Genomic DNA, 16774 nt, shown 5'->3' with positions numbered 1-16774 from the left:
AGCGGCAATATCCCTCTTGGAAATAGTGCCATCAGACTTAGATCGCAAGACGAGCGATTAGTTATTGGTTAGTTACCGTTGTTAGACATATACTCAAAAAGATGGTTTGTTTCATATTTTTATTACGAAAATCCACAGTGCCATACAAACGATAAGGCGGGTCATGGATATAGTACCAACAAAAGTAACTAGATAGCGTGCCGATCAAAAGATCGAACAGAACCAGTGATTCTCGAACTGTGACGTAAACTGTTCGAACGGATCTAGACGTGCTTAAACACAGCCCTACTTGAAACAGTGAAAACTGAGCTGAAACAATAGACGAATTCTCCAAAAACTTATTGCAAAATGTAATAGCTGGTGCAACTAATCATCTTTCCATACAGAGAAAATATGAAGTGTATTAAAAAGAATTGGTCCTGTATCACTTTGTGTGGCAAGGCACTGCAGCAAGTAAACTACAAATGCTGAATGGCATCGTGAACCAGGCACTAGGGTAGCATTCAATTTGGGATATCATCACAGCAATGTTGAATCTCTCTCACATGGTTCGACACAATGTCGTGTGCCAGAAGTCTTTGTGAAATGGCAGTAGGGTAGCTGCGGCCCGGGACGGCGTGGGCGCCGTGCAACTGACTCAGCTGTCCCCGGGCGCCTTTCGGCTTATCACGTTAGCGCTGTCCCATTTCGCGGGGATGGCAGGCGGAAAGAAACTTCCTGCTTTGACCCTCGACCCGTGTCGTCCTAGCGGCGGAGACCGCGGGTAGCTCTTCTGCAGCGTCTGAAACCCAACTGCATCGTCAAAGGCAGAAAACAGCACTGTACTGTTCCTAGTACGTTTACGCGACAGTAAAAAAAAAAAACATTGCGCGTTCGTTATTACCTCAATTGGAGTCATGTTCTCACGCTATACCGAGTACAGCCTGGGGGATGTTTCCAGAATGAAGGTAGGTTCATATCAGCGCACATTCCGCTGCAGAGTGAAATTGTCATTCTGGAAATATCCCCCAGGCTGTGGCTAAGCCATGTCTCCTTCATATCCTTTCTTTCAGGAGTGCTAGTTCTGCAAGGCTAGCAGGAGAGCTTCTGTAAAGTTTGGAAGGTAGGAGACGAGGTACTGGCAGAAGTAAAGCTGTGAGGACGGGCCGTGAGTCGTGCTTGGGTAGCTCAGTTGATAGAGCACTTGCCTGCGAAAGGCAAAGGTCCCGAGTTCGAGTCTCGGTCCAGCACACAGTTTTAACCTGCCAGGAACTTTCATATCAGCGCGCACTCCGCTGCAGAGTGAAAATCTCATTCTGGAATTTTGCAATTGTTTATAACCCAACTCGCCAGTCAACTATTGAGTATCGAAATTCTAAACATTACTCACAAGGGAACCTCCCCATCGCACCCCCCTCAGATGTAGTTATAAGTTGGCACAGTGGATAGGCCTTGAAAAACTGAACACAGATCAATCGAGAAAACAGGAAGAAGTTGTGTGGAACTATGAAAAAAATAAGCAAAATATACAAACCGAGTAGTTCATGTGCAAGATAGGCAACATCAAGGATAAACTGAACTCAGGGCCGCCGTGGTCCCGTAGTTAGCATGAGCAGCTGCGGAACGAAAGGTCTTTGGTTCAAGTCTCCCTCGAGTCAAAATTTTAATTTTTTATTTTCAGACAATTATCTGTCCGTCCGTCTGTCCCATGCGAGGTAACTGCGCCGTAGTATGGGGACGCTACACCTAAACAAACATCGAAACACACGTCAGTCGACTACAGCGCACGGAAGAGAGAGTATTCCTGCTAACGAGGCGCCCTGGCTGGCAGTTGACTGTTCGCTACTTTGGACGAGAGTGCATTAAATACGTGAGGCGTATTCCGTGGGCAATATGAATCCAGCAAATATAACGAACTGACGGACAGATAATAATTGTCTGAAAATAAAAATTAAACTTTTCGCAAGAGGGAAGACTTAAACCAAGGACCTCTTACTCCGCAGCTGCTCACGCTAACCACGGAACCACGGCGCTCCTGAGTTCACATTATCCTTGATGTTGCCTATCCATCGCATGGACTACTCAGTTTATATATTTTGCTTATTTTTTTCATAGTTCCACACAACTTCCTGTTTTCTCGATTGATCTGTGTTCAGTTTTTCAAGGCCTATCCACTGTGCCAACATATAACTAAATCTGAGGGGGGTGCGATGGGAAGGTTCCCTTGTCAGAACTGGATGACAATGCAATATAAACTCGCTGTCTTGTCTGTCAGATCGACTTAGCTGCCGTGGGGATGGGGGTGAAAAGGGTTAACACTTGACATCTCAGCTGCCCTGCAGGACCACCATGTTGTGCGGGCTGTATTGAAATGCAAGCCAGGGGATGTGTGTGGAACTAGATAACGGGCGTTAGACGGCACCGTCTCTGCAGTGCTGCCCTGGCAGGGTCGCTGTACCGTGCCCAGTTGTTATTGGCGGCCGCATAAATAGCTAGCAGCGCCACAGTTCTTTCAGGTGTGTGTTCGCTGTACCCTCTTATCGTTCTCATTACGCGCCATTGCTTTGGTTACGACTTCCTTTTTCGCTCTTGCACTACTTCTTTGAACTTTGTGTGCTACTGTGCCCTGTGTTGGCGTAACCTCCTCTTGTTTGTTGTCGTACTGTTCTCACTCAGGTGACGGCCAGAATCTGCTGGTTGTGAGAGTCGTTCCCAGTCATTGTCAGAATCCCAGTTACAATAATCCACGAAGCAGAAAATAATTATTTAAATAAAAATTTTAGTATAATACATTTTTAAATTGGACTAAAAACCAAAAAATAATTTCTTTGTCTCTCACAGATTCTTAGCCCCATTCAGATAGTTCTGAAAATTTGTGATTGTAAATTTTTAATGTTGTTGCTGCTGTGGTGAGACTGGTTTGATGCAGCTCTCCATGCTACTCTATCCTGTGCAAGCTTCATCTCCCAGTACCTACTGCCACCTACGTCCCTCTGAATCTGCTTAGTGTATTCATCTCTTGGTCTCCCTCTACAATTTTTACCCTCCAGTACTAAATTTGCGATCCCTTGATGCTTCAGAACATGTCCTACCAACCGATCCCTTCTTCTAGTCAAGGTGTGCTACAAATATCTCTTCTCCATAATTCTATTCAATACCTCCTCATTAGTTATGTGATCTGCCCATCTTATCTTCAGCATTCTTCTGTAGCACCACATTTCGAAAGCTTCTAATCTCTTCTTGTCCAAACTATTTATCGTCCATGTTTCACTTCCATACATAGCTACACTCCATACAAATACTTTCAGAAACGACTTCCAGACACTTAAATCTATACTCGATGTTAACAAATTTCTCTTCTTCAGAAATGATTTCCTTGCCATTGCCAGTCTACATTTTATATCCTCTCTACTTCGACCATCATCAGTTAGTTTGCTCCCCAAATAGCATAACTCCTTTACTACTTTCAGTGTCTCATTTCCTAATCTAATTCCCTGAGAATCACCCGGCTTAATTCGACTACATTCCATTATCCTCGTTTTGCTTTTGTTGCTGTTCATCTTATATCCTCCTCTCCAGACACTGTCCATTCCGTTCAACTGCTCTTCCAGGTCCTATGCTGTCTCTGACAGAATTACAATGTCATCGGCGAACCTCAAAGTTTTTATTTCTTCTCCATGGATTTTAATTTCTACTCGGAATTTTTCTTTTGTTTCCTTTAATGCTTGCTCAATATACAGATTGAATAACATCGGGGAGAGGCTACAACCCTGTCTCACTCCCTTCCCAACCACTGCTTCCCTTTCATGCCCCTCGACTCTTATAACTGCCATCTGGTTTCTGTACAAATTGTAAATTGCCTTTCGCTCCCTGTATTTTACCCCTGCCACCTTCAGAATTTGAAAGAGTATTTCAGTAATTTTTAATAGCTGCGAAAATATTAATTGTAAGATTTGTAACAAAAACGTGTTGTGCGTGCAGTAGATGAGTTTGGAGGTGAACTATTTATCCATCAGTTACGTGTTGTGTATGCACGATGATTTCTTTGTAAGTCTGACAATTAACATTTTCATAGCTATTAAAAATTCACAACCACAAATTTTCAGTAATCTAATTATGGAGTAAGGAATCTGTACGGAACTTTGAGAAATAATTTTATCCTTTAGTCTGGTTCAAAAAAAGTGTTATAAATTTAGTTCAATCATTATTGTGAAAATGCCTCGTACATCTAAATAAATACGGTATGTGTTAGAAAGATTTTAGACTGCCATGGTTGCAAAAACAAATACCAACTTGTTTATATTTGACAACTATTTTCATGCGTTTAGCTAGTCGATTGCCATCAACTTCGTTAGGAGTGCTGTCATATTTTGATCATTGTCATTTAAAGATTCTGTATGAACCGAAAAATGAATCTGACTGAACACTTCCAGGCTATGATTTTGTTTACGACGCCTAAACATTGTGAAGATCGGAGTAGAAATGCATTTGGCGAAAAAGTCCCATCTAAGACAATTTATAATTGAATGAAACTATGTGATTCCAGAGACCTTTTCAAGTCATGTCTGCTGCTCGAGTTTGGGGGAATACAAAATGAGTTGAGGCGTGAATGGGAATTAGGGAATGAAAAGCCGGTGTGCCAGGGTGACGTAGTACATCTGTCTAGTGAGCAGGAGACGGGATCAGATCCTGGTCTCGGTACAAATTTTCATTTGTCGCTTCAGTCTGCATGTATAATTTATAATTGGTACATCGAATTCAAAGTCAATCTCCAGCGTAGCTGTCAAGCGAAGGATCTAGGTTCGATTCCCGATACTGCCACAAGATGTTTTTCTACGTGGGAGGACTGGAACGTGGTGCAGTCAGCCTCGTGAGGCTAACTGAGTAGATACTTGATAGAGTAGTAGCGGTTCCAAGGTCAAGAAACCCTACAACGCCCGGGAGAGTAGTGTGCCGACAAGATCCCCTCCCTACCGCATCCAACGACGCCAATGGTAAAAGCATCACTTGGCCCGTCTACTGCCAGAACATGGAACTTCATCTTTCAGCGATTGTGAAAGAGATCGACCAACATCTCATGAATTCTTTCGAGCTGCCTTGGCCATTAGTATGAGTAAAATCTAAGACATTTTACAACAGTTAGACGTGAGACCATAATCCTCGCTATATCAACGCATTTTTCATAATGCGCATTACCAGGGTGAGGGGGGGGGGATCGTTCTTTACGCCCACTCTAAATAAAAATTCGTTGATGTTGACTTATATTAACAACATACACTATAGAGAGATATTGATGTGTAAATAGGTTCCAGAGCCTGAAAATATCTTTCGGCGCACTCTTAACAGTATCAGTGCACTTTAAAGCCTCAGACATCTATAGTGTATGCTGCTAAGAGTGTACTATGAGGGGGAGGGGGGTGGGGACGTCGACGACGACTACTTTATGGCCACCCTAGAAAAGAATTTATTAAATGCAAATAATTGTTTCCAGAATGAGATTTTCACTCTGCAGCGGAGTGTGCGCTGATATGGAACTTCCTGGCAGATTAAAACTGTGTGTCGGACCGAGACTCGAACTCGGGACCTTTGCCTTTCGCGGGCAATTGCTCTACCATCTAAGCTACCCCATAAAGTTCAATATCAGCGCACACTCCGCTCCAGAGTGAAAATGTCATTCTAGAAACATCCCCCAGGCTGTGGCTAAGCCATGTCTCCACAATATCCTTTCTTTCAGGAGTGCTAGTTCTGCAGGTTCACAGGAGAGCTTCTGTAAAGTTTGGAAGGTAGGAGACGTGAGTCTTGGTTGGGTATCTCAGATGGTAGAGCACTTGCCCGCGAAAGGCAAAAGTCCCGAGTTCGAGTCTCGGTTCGACACACAGTGTTAATCTGCCAGGAAGTTTCAAATAATTGTTGCTGACTTTTGCACAAAATATAATTTTTTTTAGAGATATTGATGTGTAAGGAATGTCTATAAACTCGAAAATATTGAATATAACATCCATTAGGGAAAGTGACATCTATTACTAAGACTTAAATTTTCGGGTTAGGTTTAATTGAAAAATTTAAAACATTTATGGAATCTGGCAGAAGAATTCGTTAAAAAACAAATATTTTCTTCGAAATTTTAAAAATAAAGTAACTGGCTAGATTATAGTACTTTTAAAAACTAATCATTACTTGATTTTCTAAGAATTGTCATTGTCGCCCTCGTATGTTGTGCCGCTGAGCATAGCCACCTGGTCCGTCACAAAATTTAAAATAAATCCTGCGTAGCCAATGTCGACGTTTGTCACCACCTGACCTAAGGAATGTGTGTCCTCGCAGGCAAATCTCTACGCCGGACGACTCTGGGTGCGCGACCCCCGACTCGGCGGAGCACCAGCAGCAGCAGGGGCGGTGCCGGTGGCGGCAGCTGCAGTTCGCGCACCACGACGTGCAGTCGCTGACGGCCGGCTCGCTGGGCTGCGCCGCTCTGCGCCTGCGCGGCCTACAGCTGGCGCGCCGCCGCAACACGGCCACCGGCGCCTCGGCCGCGTCGGGGGCGGCGGCCGGCGGGGGCGGCGGCGGCGCGGGGGCGGCAGCGGCGGCCAGGGCCGCCACGCCGGAGTCGCCCGCCGACTCGGGGCCCGACGCCGCCCCCGAGGAGCACGACCCGGGCGACGGCCGCTGCAACGACCTGCTAGAGAGGTGCGTGTGTGCCGAGGAGAAAGGGAAATGACGAATGATTGGTACTGATAGCTCGCGCAGCGAGGTGGCATTGTTATCATACGTGGCTTAAGGCGCCCTGTGGCTAGTACTCAGGTATTCGATTAGCGAGAACAAAAACTGAGGAGAACGTGCAGGTCATATTTGTTTCCGTAATTTGTTGGAAGCTGGGGTTTCTTTTGTGTGACAACTTAGAGCAGTTCAGTCTCCTTCAAATCTTTTACCCCCGCACCCTGTCTTTTACCCCCACACCCTGTCTTTTACCCCCACACCCTGTCTTTTACCCCCACACCCTGTCTTTTACCCCCACACCCTGTCTTTTACCCCCACACCCTGTCTTTTACCCCCACACCCTGTCTTTTACCCCCACACCCTGTCTTTTACCCCCACACCCTGTCTTTTACCCCCACACCCTGTCTTTTACCCCCACACCCTGTCTTTTACCCCCACACCCTGTCTTTTACCCCCACACCCTGTCTTTTACCCCCACACCCTGTCTTTTACCCCCACACCCTGTCTTTTACCCCCACACCCTGTCTTTTACCCCCACACCCTGTCTTTTACCCCCACACCCTGTCTTTTACCCCCACACCCTGTCTTTTACCCCCCCCCCACACCCTGTCTTTTACCCCCCCCCCACACCCTGTCTTTTACCCCCACACCCTGTCTTTTACCCACCCCCCCCACACACCCCCACACCCTGTATTTTACCCCCCACACCCCCCCACACACTGTCTTTTACCCCCACACCCCCCCACACACCCTGTCTTTTACCCCCCCCACCCCCCCACCCCCCCACACCCTGTCTTTTACCCCCACACCCTGTCTTTTACCCCCCCCCACACCCTGTCTTTTACCCCCCCCCCCACACCCTGTCTTTTACCCGCCCCCCCCACACCCTGTCTTTTACCCGCCCCCCCCACACCCTGTCTTTTACCCGCCCCCCCACACCCTGTCTTTTACCCGCCCCCCCTCCCCACACCCTGTCTTTTACCGCCCCCCCTCCCCACACCCTGTCTTTTACCCCCCCCCCCCTCCCTATACCCTGTCTTTTACCCCCCCCCCCCCTCCCCACACCCTGTCTTTTACCCCCCCCCCCCCCACCCACCCTGTCTTTTACCCCCCCCTCCCCACACCCTGTCTTTTACCCCCCCCCCACCCACCCTGTCTTTTACCCCCCCCCCCCCCACACACCCTGTCTTTTACCCCCCCCCCCCCCCACACCCTGTCTTTTACCCCCCCCCCTGCCCCACACCCTGTCTTTTACCCCCCCCCCCTGCCCCACACCCTGTCTTTTACCCCCCCCCCTGCCCCACACCCTGTCTTTTACCCCCCCCACACACCCTGTCTTTTACCCCCCCCACACACCCTGTCTTTTACCCCCCCCCCCCCCACACCCTGTCTTTTACCCCCCCCCCCCACACCCTGTCTTTTACCCCCCCCCTGCCCCACACCCTGTCTTTTACCCCCCCCCCCACACCCTGTCTTTTACCCCCCCCCCCCCCCTGCCCCACACCCTGTCTTTTACCCCCCCCCCTGCCCCACACCCTGTCTTTTACCCCCCCCCACACCCTGTCTTTTACCCCCCCCCCCACCCTGTCTTTTACCCCCCCCCCCCCCCCACACCCTGTCTTTTACCCCCCCCCCCCACACCCTGTCTTTTACCCCCCCCCCACACCCTGTCTTTTACCCCCCCCCCCCCCACACCCTGTCTTTTACATCCACTGAATCATTGTCTTTCTCTGTTGCCGTAATTGGTATTCTATCATGAACAGCAGAACAATATGCGACATTATCCGTAACAGTCATTTATAACCTTGTTAAAGTTATGCTAAGCGTTGTTTCAGAGGCAGGAGAAGATAAAGGGATGAAGCAGAAATACCAACAATGGAGGGAGTGGAGTTAGTGATATATATAAATTGTAAAATAACCATGCACATGGTCGAGATGGGATAGTGTCACAACTTACAAAATTTGGCAGTCATCATCTAATATGTGAAACACAGGCACTAATAAGTAACGTTCAGGAAAATGAAAACATGTCTGGATGTGATTTGAGAGTTTGTGCAGGTATCAGTCAGTGTGTGTTGGTTTTTGATACATGCTGTGTCCCAGGCTTCCACCATCCTTTGTCACAAGCACACCTAGAAAGGGTAGCTATTTGTCCTTTCCTACTTCCATGGTAGATTTTATGTTGGCATAGAGGGTGTTCAAGTGTGTTTGGAAGGCTCTTGTTTTAGTTTCCTCAGCTTCTCAATGAAATGTCCCGAGTCTTTTATGTATATGTCAGGTTTCCCCAAAAGTGACTGGAGCAGATAGACAAGTGTTTTGCCAGTTTGTGTGTCGGTCAGCCAGGAATGCTAACAGTCAGTCTTAATGGAACATTATTCATATAGATCTTTGGTAATCCATATAGGTGAAGTAGTGGCTTCTGTCTTGTGCAAGTTCCTCTAGAGTGATTTTTTTCTCCATAGTGTACAAACTCTAGGGCTTGATTGATGACAGAATATTGTGCAAAAAAGGTCTAATGAACTTATCCCCAGAAATACATGGTTTCCATGCTAGAGACCATTTGTTCAATCATACTTTTTACAGAGACTGCAGTCTAATATGCGTCGTACCGTGCAGCTACAGCTACAGTATGCTTGGTTTCTTCCTACAAGTTGGTACTGTTCCTCATATGTCTTGTTCTAGCACCCTCTCCTGCCATAGTAATCGGTAATGTCGTGTCCAATTCAGTTCTTTTGCTGACTCACGTTGTAGTGGATGTGATACAGCACTCTACAAAGTGGTTCCGTATTCAGATTGAGTGCTTGCCATCATGGTGTTTACTTGCGGAAAGGCAAATTGCAGCAGGTGGCAGGCACCAAGGTTGTATCAGGAGACCTATCCCTGCCAATAATAACCACAGCATTCAATGTTTGCAACAGTGTTTTGTTGTTTGTCTGAGACAGGGTCATTTCAGGAAGCAGGAAATCGTGAAGGGAATACCCAAAAAATTTGACCAGACGTGGAGAAAAATGTGATTAATACTGTGGAAGGCATCTGCCACGTCAGTACCAGGCAGTTGGCCCACCAGTACTGGGTAAGCCAGATGAATTTGTGGAACATTCTCTATGACAATTGTTACTACCCTTATCAGTTACAGTATGTGCACGGCTTACTAGAAACAGTCTTTAGACTGCAAGAACAGTTTTGTCACACTTCACCAGGCAGCCACGATTCCGGCATTTGCGTCATCCATTCTATCCACAGATGATGCTATCTTTATGTGGAGTGGTATCTTCAACTTTCTTAACAGTCATCTGTGAGATAGTATGCAGAACTCTCATGGTACAGTGATGGCGAATCATCAGGATCAGTGCTGCTGGAATGTGTGGGCCAGGATAATTGGCGACTGTATTTTGGCACCAATCTTCCTCCCACATCGCCTAACAGGCCAAAACTATCACCATTTCTTGTGGGGTGACTTTGCCTCCTCTGCCGGAAGAAGTGTTATTGATGATAGGAGGGTTAAGTGGCTGCTACATGATGATGCTCCAGCACACTTGACCATTAAATGTCCAAACATATCTGTCATTGTCTTCCCCGGTCGATGAATTAGATGAGGGGCTCCAGTTGCATGGCCTGCTGGTTCACCGATCCCAACCCTTGGGATTTCTGGTTATGGGATAATCTCAAAATATCATGTATGCAGAGCCCATTCCAGATGTGGAGACACTGGAGCAGTATATTCATGCTGTCTTTGCACTGTTTGGATGCAGTGTAGCTGATTTGAATGCACGAGACAGAACACGCTACGGCACGTACATGCGTGTATCGAGGCACATGGAAACCATTTTAGCACGTACTGTAACTGTGGCTGCATGGTACAGCATGTATTAGACTGCAATCTCAGAAACAATATACGATTGGGAAACCGTGCATTTCCAGACACATTTTGTTCCCTAACCTCTCATTGATCAGTCCCTAGAGTTTGTACGTGGTGGAAAAATACATGTCCACTGAGAGAGAAGACGCCCTGAATAACCTCTTTGTATGTCATGTGATCCACTGTGTTGGATATGTGTTTAGTGTTGTGTGTGTTATCAGATCTACTGAAGTAAAGATTAACACAGCAGAAACAGACATAATAAAGTATTAAATGAAATGTGCTGTATGTTGAGGATGTAGGCAGCAGAAAGCAGAGCAGAAAATTAAAAAGAGAAAGACGCTGTGTTCACAGTGCTGCTAAGAAAGACATGTCATTGAAACCTCGAACACAATTCATGGTAACAGTGGTTTGTACATGGCAAAAGCTTTTGCTCCCCTCTGCGGGTCCGGGGTAAGAATAGGCCCGAGGTCTTCCTGCCTGTCGTAAGAGGCGACTAAAAGGAGTTTCAACCGTTTCGGCCTTCCATGTGATGGTCCCCCTTGGGGTTTGACCTCCATTTTTCAAAATTCTACAGAAGTACGAGCCTTTTGGGGAAGGACACCTTACGTGGTGTACCACTGGTCCTAAGTGCACTAAAACCTTGGCACTCAGCATTGTACCGGCGTTGTAACCATGCCCGCTATTCCTCAAATTGGGCCTAAACGCCTGATGGGTTGTACAAGTTACGCCCATAGTGCGTCCCCATCTGCACCAGCGATCATGATGGACTTTCCATGGCACTAGAAATCCAGCACGGTAGCCAGCCCGTTGTGGTGGGGTCGTCATGTACCCTCTAGGTTGTAGCCCCCTGACAACACAGGGATCGTACTGCCGATACCTGTGCTGCACCCTCCCCACGTCGGCCAAGGAGTAGATGCCCGTCTCCTTGGGGCATCAGGACTCCCGGCAATGGTCACCCTGCCAGGTGGCCCTTGCTGAGGCTGGGTGGCACCCGTGGGGAGAGCCCCTGGTCGGAGTGGGTGGTATCGGGGCGGACGTTTCGCAGATGAAACGTCAACACGTATCAGGTCGCTCTGCGGCAGAGTCTTTCAAAAGAAAATGTGCCGTTTCTAGTTCTAGTTCTGGTTCTCCTGCCCTTTCCCCCTTGGCCACTCCCTGGGACGAGGGACAGGCCCGCCGGCTTGGGGCGAAGTACTTCCCCCGCTATTTGGTCTGTTCTCGAACCGATGGGGGGACGTTCGCCACCTCCAAGCCCATGTTCTTTGTTCAGCACATTGAGGACATCTTCGGGGAAATCGAGGCTCTCAGCAAGATGCGTTCAGGGTCCGTTCTTATCAAGACCACCTCCGCCACACAGTCGGCGGCGCTCCAGGCGTCCGACCGCCTAGGGGACATCCCAGTGTCCATTGTCCCGCATCTGGCACTAAATCGGACACAGGGGGTTGTTTTTCATCGTGACCTCCTGCTACAATCTGATGAGGAGCTCAGGGCCAACCTGGAGCGCCGAGGCGTGCATTTCGTCCGGCGAGTCCAGCGCGGCCCCAAAGACCGTCGCATCGACACCGGGGCCTTTATCCTCGCCTTCGAGGGGGACGTTCTCCCGGAGAAGGTAAAGGTGATGTGCTACCGGTGCGACGTGCGACCTTACGTCCCGCCTCCTATGCGCTGTTTTCGGTGTCTGCACTTTGGGCACATGTCGTCACGGTGTTAGGCTGAGCCCCTTTGTGGCGATTGTGGACGTCCTCTTCGTGAGGAACATACATGCACCCCACCACCTCGGTGCATTAATTGCCCTGGCCTCCATTCGCCTAGATCCTCAGACTGCCCCGCATATCAGAAGGAGAAGAAGATACAGGAACTCAAAACTTTGGATCGGCTCTCTTATTCTGAGGCCAGGAAGAAGTACGACCGCCTCCATCTCGTGCCGTTGACCACTTCGTTTGCCTCAGTTGTGTCCACTCCTTCCGCGGTATCCTCACCCCTATCCTGTCGCCCCTCCGCCACCTCCGCCCATCAGGGGGCTCTGCCTCCGCCTCCCAAATCCCTCCCTTCCTCCTCCCCCGTGGCCCCCGCCCCCTCTGCCCCAGGGGCCACCCTTCCTCCTCCTCCCCCCCCCCCGCTACCTGAGAAGCGATCCTCTTCTCAGGCGTCCATCGGGGAAACGTTCCGGACCCCAGCTTCCGAGGTCCGGCGTTCCAAAACGGACCCCGCGCGTGAGGACCTTCTTCGGGTCCAGCCCACCATCCCACCATCCCTGTGCCTCCTCGGCCTTCCAAGAAGGCCTCAAAGAAGAAGTCTCTATCCCCCTCTCCACCCCGGCGCGTTTCGTCTGATGCTCCATCCGTGAGTCGCTGCTCCCGGCCGTCCTCAGTTTCGCCGGGACGCTCTGCTGCCAGGCGCTCAGCTGGCCTCTTGTCGGCAAATGATGCTGCCCCTCCTACACAACCAGGGACAGCGGCCGCAGCTGGCGACGAGTCGATGGAACCGGATCCGCCTCCCGTCGGTTGTAGCGTTGTTCCCTCGCAACCTGGCCCTCCGCGGCTGTTGAGGTGACCAGCTCTTCCCCGTCTCGTTCCCCCAACTTTTTGACTAGCGATGGCGTTGTTTCATTGGAACATAGGAGGTATTCGATCTAATCGGGAGGAATTACAACTGCTCCTCCGCCTGCACTGTCCGCTCGTCCTTGGTCTCCAGGAAACCAAGTTGCGCCCGACTGACCGTATTGCCTTTACCCACTATACCTCGGAGCTGTATGACCTCACCCCTGTGGACGGTATCCCAGCTCATGGTGGGGTCATGTTGCTCGTTCGGGACGATGTCTATTACCATCCCATCCCATTGACCACCCTACTCCAAGCAATAGCTGTCCGCCTTACTCTTTCTGCTTTTACTTTTTCAGTTTGTACCATCTACACTCCACAGTCATCTGCTGTTAGTCGGGCTGACATGATGCACCTGATCGTTCAGCTTCCCCGCCGTTTTTATTGTTTGGCGACTTCAATGCCCATCATCCCCTTTGGGGCTCTCCTGCATCCTGTCAAAGAGGCTCACTCTTGGCGGATGTCGTCAACCATCTCAATCTTCTCTGCCTCAATACCGGCGCCCCGACTTTCCTCTCGGACTCTACTCATACCTACTCCCACTTGGACCTCTCGATCTGTTCTACCACTCTTGCCCGTCGGTTCGAGTGGTATGTCCTTTCTGACACCTATTCGCGCGACCACTTCCCCCGTGTCGTTCGTCTCCTGCACCACACCCCATCCCCACGTCCTTCGAGCTGGAACATACCGAAAGCTGACAGGGGACTTTACTCCTCCCTGGCGACCTTTCCGGACCACGATTTTCCCAGTTGTGACAGTCAGGTCGAATACCTCACGGCTGTTATCATCAATGCTGCCGAACGTTCCATTCCTCGTACTACCTGTTCGTCACGTCGCGTTTCCGTCCCCTGGTGGAACGAGGCTTGTAGGGACGCTATCCGTGCTCGACGACGTGCTTTACGCACCTTTCGCCGCCATCCTACGTTGGCGAATTGTATTGAATACAAACGATTCCGAGCGCAATGCCGTAGAGTCATCAAAGACAGCAAAAAAGCTTGTTGGGCCTCCTTCACCAGCTCCTTTAACAGTTTTACTCCCTCTTCCGTCGTTTGGGGTAGCCTGCGCCGGCTGTCGGGCATTAAGGCCCACTCCTCGGTACCTGGCCTGACCTCAGGTAATGAGGTCCTTGTCGATCCTGTGGCTGTCTCCAACGCCTTTGGCCGCTTTTTCGCGGAGGTTTCAAGCTCCGCCCATTACCACCCTGCCTTCCTTCCCAGGAAAGAGGCAGAAGAGGCTCGGCGACCTTCCTTCCACTCGCTGAATCTGGAAACTTGTAATGCCCCCTTTACTATGCGGGAACTCGAACGTGCGCTTGCACTGTCCCGGTCCTCTGCTCCGGGGCCAGATGCAGTTCACGTTCAGATGCTGGCACACCTTCCTCCGGCGGGCAAAAGCTTCCTTCTTCGTACCTACAATCGCGTCTGGACCGAAGGTCAGGTCCCCATGTGTTGGCGTGATGCCGTCGTTGTTCCTATACCCAAACCCGGGAAGGATAGACACCTTCCTTCTAGTTACCGCCCCATTTCTCTTACAAGCTGTGTCTGTAAGGTGATGGAGCGCATGGTTAATGCTCGGTTAGTCTGGATTCTTGAATCTCGACGGCTACTTACTAATGTCCAATGCGGCTTTCGTCGCCACCGCTACGCTGTTGACCACCTTGTGACCTTGTCGACATTCATCATGAACAACTTTTTGCGAAGGCGCCAAATGGTAGCCGTGTTCTTCGACTTGGAGAAGGCTTATGATACCTGTTGGAGAGGAGGTATCCTCCGCACTATGCACAGGTGGGGCCTACGCGGTCGCTTGCTCCTTTTTATTGATTATTTTTTAACGGATCGAAAGTTTACGGTACGTGTGGGTTCCGTATTGTCCGACGTCTTTCTCCAGGAGAACGGAGTGCCTCAGGGCTCCGTCTTGAGCGTAGCCCTTTTTCCATCGCGATCAATCCAATTATGGATTGCATTCCACCTAATGTCTCAGGCTCTCTCTTTGTCGATGACTTCGCGATCTACTGCAGTGCCCAGAGAACATGCCTCCTGGAGCGCTGCCTTCAGCGTTGTCTAGACAGCCTCTACTCATGGAGCGTGGCAAATGGCTTCCGGTTCTCTGAAGAGAAGACGGTTTGTATCAACTTTTGGCGATATAAAGCGTTCCTTCCGCCATCCTTGCATCTCGGTCCCGTTGTTCTCCCATTCGTGGAAACAACTAAGTTTCTAGGGCTCACGTTGACAGGAAACTGTGTTGGTCTCCACATGTCTCTTATTTGGCGGCCCGTTGTACACGTTCCCTTAATGTCCTCAGAGTTCTTAGCGGTTCATCTTGGGGAGCGGATCGCACTGTCCTGCTTTGCTTGTATCGGTCCATAGTCCGATCGAAGCTGGATTATGGGAGCTTCGTCTACTCGTCTGCTCGGCCATCCCTCTTACGCCGGCTCAACTCCATCCACCATCGGGGGATACGTCTTGCAACTGGAGCCTTCTACACTAGTCCTGTCGAGAGTCTTTATGCTGAAGCTGCCGAGTTACCATTGACCTACCGGCGCGACGTACTGCTGTGTCGGTATGCCTGCCGGTTGTTGTCTATGCCCGACCATCCCGTTTACCAGTCCTTCTTCGCCGATTCTCTCGACCGTCAGTACGGGTTGTATGTGTCTGCCCTGCTGCCCCCCGGAGTCCGCTTCCGTCGCCTGCTTCGACAATTGGATTTTGCCCTCCCTACCACCTTCAGAGAGGGTGAGAGCCTGACACCACCTTGGCTCCAGGCTCCGGTTCATATTTATCTTGACCTCAGCTCACTCCCGAAGGAGGGTACTCCGGCTGCAGTGTATTGCTCACGGTTTGTCGAACTTCGTGCTCGACTTGCCGGTCACACCTTTATTTACACCGATGGCTCCAAAACTGACGATGGTGTGGGCTGTGCCTTTGTCGTCGGGGCCACCACCTTTAAATACCGGCTCCTCGATCAATGTTCGAGCTTTACGGCCGAGCTTTTTGCTCTCCATCAGGCCGTTCAGTATGCCTGCCGCCACCGCCATTCATCGTATGTACTCTGCTCTGACTCACTCAGTGCTCTTCAGAGCCTTGGAGCTCCCTATCCGGTCCATCCCTTGATTCAACGGATACAGCAGTCCCTCCAATCTTTCGCTGCTAATGGTTCTCCTGTTAGCTTTCTGTGGGTTCCCGGACATGTAGGAGTGCCTGGGAATGAGGCTGCGGATGCTGCAGCCAAGGCTGCAGTCCTCCTGCCTCGGCCAGCCTCCCATTGTGTCCCGTCATCTGACGTTCGTGGGGATGTATGTAAGAGGCTTGTGTCGTTGTGGTGGGCTGCTTGGTCATCCCTCCAAGGAAACAAGCTCCGGGCGGTCAAACCGCTCCCAACTACTTGGACAACCTCCTCCCGACCATCTCGGCGAGAGGAGGTCCTTCTGACCAGGTTGCGGATTGGGCATTGCCGGTTTAGCCACCGCTACCTGCTCTCCGGTGACCCAGCCCCGCAGTGCCCTTGTGGTCAGGCATTAACAGTGTGCCATGTTTTATTGTCGTGTCCCCGTTTTAGTCAATTTCGTGTTGTCCTGTCCCTGCCATCTACTTTACCAGATGTTTTAGCTGATGACGCT

General features: G+C 49.9%; 1 protein-coding gene across 1 annotated transcript in view; it reads left to right on the top strand.

The window, feature by feature from the left end:
- LOC124620150 (signal-induced proliferation-associated 1-like protein 2) overlaps positions 1 to 16774 on the top strand; it is a 197508-nt gene that overhangs the window by 79772 nt on the left and 100962 nt on the right. Inside the window, exon 5 of the mRNA XM_047146820.1 lies at positions 6304 to 6666. Coding sequence (XP_047002776.1) covers positions 6304 to 6666 — 363 coding nt within the window. The remainder of the gene's footprint in view (positions 1 to 6303; positions 6667 to 16774) is intronic.

The sequence above is a fragment of the Schistocerca americana genome, chromosome 6 (assembly GCF_021461395.2).
Source record: "Schistocerca americana isolate TAMUIC-IGC-003095 chromosome 6, iqSchAmer2.1, whole genome shotgun sequence".
Lineage (NCBI taxonomy): Eukaryota > Metazoa > Arthropoda > Insecta > Orthoptera > Acrididae > Schistocerca > Schistocerca americana.
This window is presented reverse-complemented; position numbering and strand designations above follow the sequence as displayed.